This window comes from Pollicipes pollicipes, unplaced genomic scaffold, assembly GCF_011947565.3.
Source record: "Pollicipes pollicipes isolate AB1234 unplaced genomic scaffold, Ppol_2.1 Scaffold_4881;HRSCAF=5763_pilon_pilon_pilon, whole genome shotgun sequence".
In the NCBI taxonomy this organism is placed as follows: Eukaryota; Metazoa; Arthropoda; class Thecostraca; order Pollicipedomorpha; family Pollicipedidae; genus Pollicipes; species Pollicipes pollicipes.
Window position 1 is genome coordinate 47,734,907 of NW_023596576.1, and position 8,810 is coordinate 47,743,716.

The 8,810-nt window shown below is 51.6% G+C and overlaps 1 protein-coding gene across 1 annotated transcript in view; it reads left to right on the forward strand.

Moving 5' to 3' along the window:
- Positions 1–3,615: 3,615 nt before the first annotated feature.
- Positions 3,616–8,810, forward strand: part of LOC119100492 (cyclin-dependent kinase 8-like) — a 9,085-nt gene continuing 3,890 nt past the window's right edge. The window contains 11 exon segments of the mRNA XM_037223583.1: positions 3,616–3,760; positions 4,370–4,413; positions 4,416–4,555; positions 5,070–5,099; positions 5,101–5,167; positions 5,170–5,244; positions 6,044–6,193; positions 6,588–6,801; positions 7,599–7,671; positions 7,907–8,004; positions 8,285–8,496. Coding sequence (XP_037079478.1) covers positions 3,633–3,760; positions 4,370–4,413; positions 4,416–4,555; positions 5,070–5,099; positions 5,101–5,167; positions 5,170–5,244; positions 6,044–6,193; positions 6,588–6,801; positions 7,599–7,671; positions 7,907–8,004; positions 8,285–8,496 — 1,231 coding nt within the window. The 5' untranslated portion in view covers positions 3,616–3,632.

The following is an 8,810-nucleotide window of genomic DNA, read 5'->3' on the forward strand; positions in this document are numbered from 1 at the left end:
TAGCGGAGTACAAATCTTCCATAGCTGAGTACAAAATTATTCAAGTGCTGTGGGTCTTTATGCCTTTATTTAGGTTATCTTTGAGAGATAATGGTGCAATAGGTGGCAATCAACAAAAACACCACTTTTGATGCACAGCAATTCATGTAAAAGCACTTTAAATCAAAGAATGCATTAGTGTTAAGCATGGCACACTGAAACAACACAGTCTCATACTCTGTACTATGAAACACCTGCGGGCCAGCCAAAAAGGGTCAGAGTCAGTCACTCAGCTGACTCCTGTGGATAATGCAATGTATTAATGGATTTTTATGTGCTTTAACTGGTATCATTGTGAAATATGACAATTTATGTTGCAATTAATTCATGTTTTTGTCCTAATAAACCCTTCTCCTTAATTTACGGGCCAACATTACAGGTTCATGTTACTCTGGTGTCCTGGTGTTTTTGCTGCAGTTAGATGGCTGTCTCCAAACAGTTTTTTGGCTATTTATAGCATTGTTTATTACTTAAAAGCATATTTTTGTAAAGCTTGAGTTACCAGCTTCAATTTTACACCCTCAAGTGGCAAATTTAACTTGGTTTAAATCCACAGCTGCCATAATATTTTTGTACTCAGGATACCAGGAAGTGGCAAAAAATCCAACCACAGTGCAGTTGTTGATGAGTACAAATAAGTCCTTCAGTCTGATGGCCTCCGGATCGACCAGGAGATCCTGGCCCTTGCCACCAAAATGGTAGCCAGAAGACATTCGCGATGGGACGAAATGACCCTTCAGCCCTTGACCGGAAACGGTAATGTGCCCATGGTGTTCTACTTGGCGGTGCTTTACGGGCCGATCTTTCTTGTCATCAGTCTAAAAATTGCACACGTGAAAATGCGCTCAGACTTCGTTCTAAATGCAAGATCTGATGTCATGAAGTGTCCAAGGATACTTTTCAGAAGCGTCGTGATTTCGTCGATTCGTTGGATACAACTTAATATTAACTGCTACGCCGACGCTGCGCGGCCTACGGAGACTGCAGCGCCTGGGGTCGAGGCAGGGTTTCTAAGATTTACGAATGCGCATGCTCAAAATTACGCCACATAACTTGTGTTACCTGTCGATTGAAGTGTTTAAAGGTAATCATATCGGAGGTATCATTATTGTCGTCCAGCGGTGAGCCACGGCTAAATATTTTAGCTACTGGGCTAACGCTCCGCGGACTATGGACACTGCAGCGCCTGGTGTCGAAGTTTTTGTTGCGAAGATTTGCGAGCGTGCATGTCAAAAAACGCGTTACATAAATTCTATCACTAATCGATTCTGACTGAGTGGTGAACATTTTCAGCAAGCATAGCTTGGTCATGTTAAGACGCATTGTTGACCACTCGATCTGCAATCAAATTTCCATCTTCAAATTTTTATCAAACATATCGCTCTACCATCTACCTCCGCAATGTTCCCAATGTTTTAGAGGCCAGATAAAAATTTTGCAAAGCATCTGAATTCTAGCCGGTTTAAAAAGAGCCTTCTAACCATTGTAAATGAAGAGTGTCGGTGATGGTTTCTTCCATGCAGTCGTTCAGCACCTGATTTCTGCAGTTTATTGACCTCAAAATACAAACAGAATTGAGCTCACGGTGGCTCTTGGTTTCTGTTATGGTTACAAGGTAAAAATACATTAATACGAATAGAACCGTGTCGATTAATAACAAGTAAGATATATCCGGGGATTTTGGGGGATCACCGTCAGATGGGCTTTTGTCAACCTTGTGTTCCCCCTTGGCAAGGCTCTGGCTGCGCCCCTGCCTACACACAAAGGCAGATCAAGTTGTATATGTCACATTATGGGCAATTAAATGTCCGTTGGGCCAATTCATACCTAAGGCAGACAGCTTCCCGCTGCCTATTTTTCTGCGATGGTGGTGTGAGGAAAGATAATTCGGAAAAAGATACTGTTGCAGGTGTCCAACACGTGTTTCATACACCATGCAGTGGTAACGCTGATCCAAAAGTATGCAGCAAAGCAGCCATGCGATCAGTTCGCAGTCAGTCATGCGGGAGACACAGGGCTAGGGCAATGGCCACCCACGGCGGACAGGAGCAGGGCCCAGATAAGGAACATATGTCAGATGGGCCTTATTATGCGGCTTGATTTTTTAAAAAGGATCTCCAGTTTCATGGCTTTTGTCACATTGTTTCTAACAGTTTCAAGCTCCCGAATTTGCTTCCGCCTAAAATGCTGCGACAAGTCCTATCTCTTGAAAAGTAGCCAACGAAATGAAGGCGCATGAAAAATCTGTCACACCGTGATCCATCGATCCACTTTTAAAATTCTCACCAGCCTTCATCCAGGCCGTATTTTGGGATCTACACTGTGGAAGCATATGCTTCCTCAAGGACCCAAAATGCCAACCCGCTCGTGGAATATCGCCTCCCCAGGGAAGACAATTTTAAAATGGACGAATAATCAAGGGAAGCTTGATAGCCTTATTTGCTAAGTGACAGATGAGTCGAAAAGACAAGATTGTGCACCAGTGAGAAACAGCTCTAGACGCGTATCTAGCAAAGCAGCCATGGCATTTGAATAAAGAGCGGTAACAACCTCCATCCCCACCCCCCCCCCTCGGTCATCGGGGTTGCTTTCCAGAAAAAGTTCCTGAAGTACACGCAGAGCTTGGCCCCCCTCCCCACTGTTTGAAACGTTCCTATGCTGCTTACAACCATCCCCTGACCCAGCATTTTATGCAATTTAACCTATCACTGGACAGCAATCATGCTAAACCCATTTCTGGCGTTTTGTTTTTTACTTTTGCTCATGTAAAAAAAGTGAAGTAAAAAGCCAAGCTAGCATTGTCAATATTCTGGTTGACTCCCAGGTTCCGTCACAGTTCTGGTAGTGCATCACAGTTTATAAGAACATCACCCAAAATAACATCCGAGGTTCAAGAGCAGGAAATGCTAGCTCTGTAACAAGAATTGGTTTAAAACATCTGTTGGACAAGCTTGACAGCAGAAGTATGGTGCCAGACAGAATGGTGCCATGCTCTAGCCCACCATTCAAAACTGATGTACAGCAGTGATACCTTTGTCCACAGGCAGCTGCACTGTTACACCTTTGTCACATATGGCAACACTGCTACCTGGCCTGCCAGCATCTTCCTGCGCTGCCTTAGGTGTACTCGGAGGCGCCACCTACTGCTGGAGCCGTCAGTCACGTGATAGGTACCGGCTTCATTTCACTACATGCTTGTTATTGATGTGTATGGTTCCTTTTGTATGTGGATATGTTTTGACACCATTCTGTGTCATTCTGTGGTGACACCATTCTGACACCATTCGGTGTGATGCCATTCTGTGACTTTTGTTTTTATCCAACTGGCGATGAACTGGTGAATGGACGCAAGCTCATTGTGGATTGGAGCATGCACCAGTGAATGAAAATATGAGCAAAGGTTTTGTGTTCCAAACGTGCTTGTCGCCGTGATGTTTAAGGGTGAAACACGCTGGCTGGCTCACATAGAGGGACTGTAGTACAGCACCAGATCGATGAGTTCAGAACGCTCACACTCATATATTTTATGACAACTTGCAATGATTGTATAACAGTGCTTTTGAATTTCAGAGCAGTAATTTGATCCTTTAAGCATGGACTATGAGTTCAAGCAAAAAACCCAGGTGGAGCGAGCTAAAGTCGAAGAATATTTTGAGTTTGAAGGCTGCAAGGTTGGTCGTGGAACATATGGCCATGTCTACAAGGCCAAGCGAAAAGATGGGTAAGCAAGCAACACGTTTTTGTGCAACAGAGGTTTAATCGTTTTGGTGATTGATGTTGGCTGTAGTCTACTGCCAATTTTCCACTTTTTTACAAAGTAGCTTCCATGAGTCAAGTGTCCTAGTGCCACCTGAAGTTCAGTATAATTAGAAAGTTGTGGTCAACGTTTATATGCAGGTGAGGCATCTTGATTTGTCACACACTGCAGTGAGTTCGTCATTTAACTTTTTGCATGTGCATGGCTTGCATGGTCAGCTGGTCTGTAGACCAGCTGACCAAATAGGATTCAAGCAGTGACCGGTTTTGCGATGAAAGTAACTGACCTGGAATGGATCATGAGCACAGGGGAAACTTGTAGCAGTCACTGTAATGTCGTATAGATGCAGTTATAATGCATTGTTCGGCGCGAATATTGAAAGCTGATGCCAAGGAAATGGGAGCTTGAGGCTCATTTTACTTACATTACGCTCATACCGTACTCTATGTGACTTCTTTCGGAGTCAGCGGGGCTTGCTTGCATGACACGAACCAAGTATTCTGAAAACCAAACCGCGGTCGTGGCTTTGCAAATCAGTACTGTGCCGTAGCAGAGGGCGCGCGGTCGTTGCAGGAAGGACGTGCGCGAGTACGCGCTGAAGCAGATCGAGGGCACTGGCCTTCGATGTCGGCCTGCCGCGAGATCGCGCTGCTGCGCGAACTTAAGCACCCCAACGTCATCAACCTGCAGCGTGTGTTCCTGTCGCAGCCGGACAGGAAGGTGTGGCTGCTGTTCGACTACGCCGAACACGACCTCTGGGTGAGCGAACCTGCGGGCGACGCCGCGCCAGCGGCTGGAGCTGGCCACCGGGCCCGATGGTTTGGTCGGTCCGGTCGTCCTGCCCTCTCGTGAAGGCAGATGTGGGCGAGAGCGGGGCGCCGCAGGTGTCTCGCGCTCGCATGTGACCGTTGCGAGAGGAGAGCGCTGTTCGAGGCACCCATTGTCTCCTTGTTGGCCTCGCTCCGCATTTGCACAGTTTGAAATGCCGAGTCAGATGTAGATCTGGGGGTAGTGCGTCTAGCTTTTCTTTGACATCAGTGATGTTTCTGATATGTCTCACTATGGTGGTTACGATATGTTTTTCCGCTGGGGGTTCTGCTGTCTTACAAATATTCCTCCCACGCCAAATTTTTCAGACTTGATAGTGTACTGGTGCCTATTTGGTGTTGTATTATGACTGTGGTAATGCTGTGTTTGTTTGTTTCTGCATCTTTATTTCAGTGGAAAGGGGATGTTCTACCAGCAGATCTTCTGTATGTTATTTTCGTTGCAGCATATCATCAAGTACCACCGTGCTGCCAAGGGCCAACAAGAAATCAGTAATGGTTTCGCGAGGCATGGTGAAGTCGCTGCTGTACCAGATATTGGATGGTATCACTACCTCCATGCAAACTGGGTGCTCCACAGGGATTTGAAGCCAGCCAATATCCTAGTCATGGGAGAGGTCAGTCTTCCGCTAGTCTCGATGGTGAGGGGGGGGGAGGGGTAGTTCATCAATCATGTAATCATTGATGTTAGAATGGTCTAATGATGGTTTCATTTTCAGCGCCGCACGGACTGGTCGTGTTCTAGTTCTGTTGCCGTTTGCAGTCCGGCTTTAGTCCCCCCCCCCCCTCCGCATCTCATTCGGAACGTTGCACTTCAATACTTTGTTCAAATGACTTTCCCTAGTCGCACACGGATTCCAACGCTCGCACCTCCCCATCTGAATGGATACCAGCTCATGCTGGTGTGTGTATTGCTTCTGCCGTCGCTGCGGCCTTGTGGGTCCTACTGTGCTGAGTGTCCGCCATCCGGGCGAGGCGGCCCCGACGAGCCGCCGGCCGGCCTGATCCTCACTGATCCCCCCTGACCTCTGCCTGACCTCCGCCTGACCTCCGCCTGATACCCGCCTGACCTCCCCTGATGCTCGGCTGACCACCTCCCCCTGATACCCGCCTGACCTCCGCCTGATACCCGCCTGACCTCCCCCTGATGCTCGGCTGACCTCCCTGATACCCGCCTGACCTCCGTCTGATCTCCGCCTGATCCCCACCTGATCCCCGCCTGACCTCCGCTTGGTCCCCGCCTCACCTCCGCCTGATCCCCGCCTGATTTCCGCTCGATCCCCGCCTGGTCCCTGCCTGACCTCCGCCTGATTCCCGCCTGACTTCCGCCTGACCTCCGCCTGATCTCTGCCTGATCTGTGCCTGTCGTTCGCTTGACGCCCGCCTGACCTCCGCCTGACCTCTGCTGCAGGGGCCCGAGGGGGCAGGGTGAAGATCGCCGACATGGGTTTCGCGCGCCTCTTCAATTCACCACTGAAGCCGCTGGCCGATCTGGACCCGGTGGTGGTGACCTTCTGGTACCGGGCCCCGGAGCTGCTGCTGGGCGCGCGGCACTACACTAAGGCCATTGGTACGCCCCTCTCCCCAGCCCCCCCCCCCCCCCCCCCCCACTCTATCACCGTCCGGGGGCCGCAGCGACACACATGGCCCGTTTGGACAGACCGTGTCAACCGTCCGGCCTGCCTGGTCCCCAGCCTCTTGCCGGGCACACACTCGCCTGTTTCCCGTGACGTTCGGCCGGTCAGGTGCTGCGGAATTTGTAGTTCTCATGACATGGAAATCAGTGGCTGCATACTTTGTTCGAGCTGTGCTGTTGTTATTAGGAGGGCCACAGACAAAGCGCGTAATCGTTTGCCAGACTGCTGACGTACTGCTGGGCGCTCGCCTTGGCCAAGTTCTCGTGTGCGCGTGTGAGTTTGGTCTTCTGGTGGCATTGCTGAGTCGCCTCCGTGACCCGTCGGCAGATATATGGGCGATAGGCTGTATTTTTGCTGAGCTGCTCACCTCCGAGCCGATCTTCCACTGCCGGCAAGAAGATATCAAAACATCCAACCCCTACCACCACGACCAGTTAGACCGCATCTTCAACGTGATGGGATTTCCGCAAGAGAAGGACTGGGAGGACATTCGGAAGATGCCGGAACACAGCACCTTACTCAAGGACTTTAAGCGGTCCAGGTGGGTGCCGCAGTGGGTCCGCCAGACCTCTGGAGATGGGGAAGGTCGCGCGTCTAGTGCTTAGGGTGGACGCGGTCGATGTTTTACTTGTGTGCTATGCGGGAGTACCGGGATCGTATGACGACTTGCGTGCGGTCCAGAAATGTTTCAAGGACTAGAAATTACTGGGATAGGTGCTAAGCTTCATTTTCCTTACCATAGACGTTCTAACTTGGTAGCCACTGTGTAAAGTCAGTGTGCGGCGAAATAGGAGGCCGTCGGTGACTTTAAGTGGCAGATTTGTTCCCACGCGTCACGCATCAGCAAACGCGTATGATTTGACCCAAAGGCGATTGGAAGTCTATGGTGAGGTTGTGTAGCGGTTTGGTGCGCGCATGATAGTCGCTTTAGATATTTTATAAGTTGGGCCTGAGCAGTTACTCGGGCCGAATTAGGCCATTAGAGGTCAGGCGTACCGAACATCGCTTTGAGTCGATCATGTAAACAGTCGCGTCATCTTGTTGCGGTTCGTTGGGTATATTTCGTTTGTAGGGGGATTTTCTTGTATGCCGTAACACATTTGCCGAGTTTCGGCTGTACCGCGCACGCTGTCCGGGCCGAGTTCCACAGAGTGGTCCGTGTTCGGGACGTTCCGTTTGAGGCCCTTCTTCGGTCTGTACTCTCCCCAATCGTGGTGCTCTGACCGCGTAGCAGCCCCGTCTGTCTCCCGCCTCTTGCGTAGTTTGGTTATCTTTTTCGCATTGAAGGCGTGCTTCGCCTCATTGTCGTCGTCTGATCTGAGAGGTTGTGCCCCCCAGTTACGCTAACTACTCACTGGTCAAGTACATGGAGCGGCACAAGGTGAAGCCCGACAGCAAATCGTTTCATCTGGTAAGCAAGACAAGGAGATCAGCTGCTGTTGTTCGCCTGTGTGATGTAAACAATGCCCACTGTAAACTTAGCTGGAGCGGTGTAGAGGGGGCTTCAAGTTCAGGGGTACCTATTGTCCACTGGATTCTGCCTTCAGTGCAGGTACAGCTCGTCGTGTTGCCCTGCATTTCCTGGCCTCGTTTCTGCTGAGCACGTCCGTGGCGTGTTGGCACTCTTGACATGATTGTTCCTCCAGCTGCAGAAGCTGCTGATCATGGACCCGACCAAGCGTATCACCTCTGAGCAGGCCATGCTGGACGATTACTTCAAGGAGGACCCTCTGCCGACGTCCGAGTACGGTGCTGCCGTTCAGCTCGGGGGAGGGGGGAGCGGTAGCGGGACGGATCGCGTCGGCGCAAGTCAGTGCCGTAGAGCCTGCGGAGACATGTTTTGGTCACGGTCGTCTGTTAAAGGTGTCTCTCACTTTTAGCCGCGTTTGTGTTCGCGCCGGGTTCGGGTGGCTACATCCACTGCAATTATCACAGCGTCCTAGAGATCCAGAGGAAGGGCACGCGTCAATGCGCGTGGCGTGGCTCCTGAGCAACAACATCCTACGGTCATAAACGTGTTGCAGCGTTTTCGAGGGGCACAGCATTCCATACCCGAAGCGCGAGTTCCTCACGGAGGAAGACCAGGAGGACAAGTCCTCCGCCAACAAGGTGAGAAAGGTACTCTGGCGGAAGGTGGCTGGACGCCCTGTGGCGCTCCTGGCTGTAGGGACGGTGGTACGCGCTGTGATGGCGACGGACCTGCTTTTGTCTGGGGGCGCGGCTGATCGTGCGCCGTGTGGGGTGGACGGGCGGGGCTGTGGGCTGGGCGGGCCGGCGGAGGCTGTGGAGCGGACGGGGGGGCTGTGGGCTGGGCGGGCGGCGGCGGAGGTGTGGAGGGGTGCGCGGGGCGGGGCTGGGGCTGGGCGGACGGGCGGGGCTGTGGGCTGGGCGGGCCGGCGGAGGCTGTGGAGCGGACCGGCGGGGCTGTGGGCTGGGCGGGCCGGCGGAGGCTGTGGAGCGGACCGGCGGCCGCTGTGGACCGGGTCAGCTGGCAGGGGCGGTGGTCGCGCATGCTCCGACAGGCCGAGCAGGGGCTGTCTGTTGCCACCC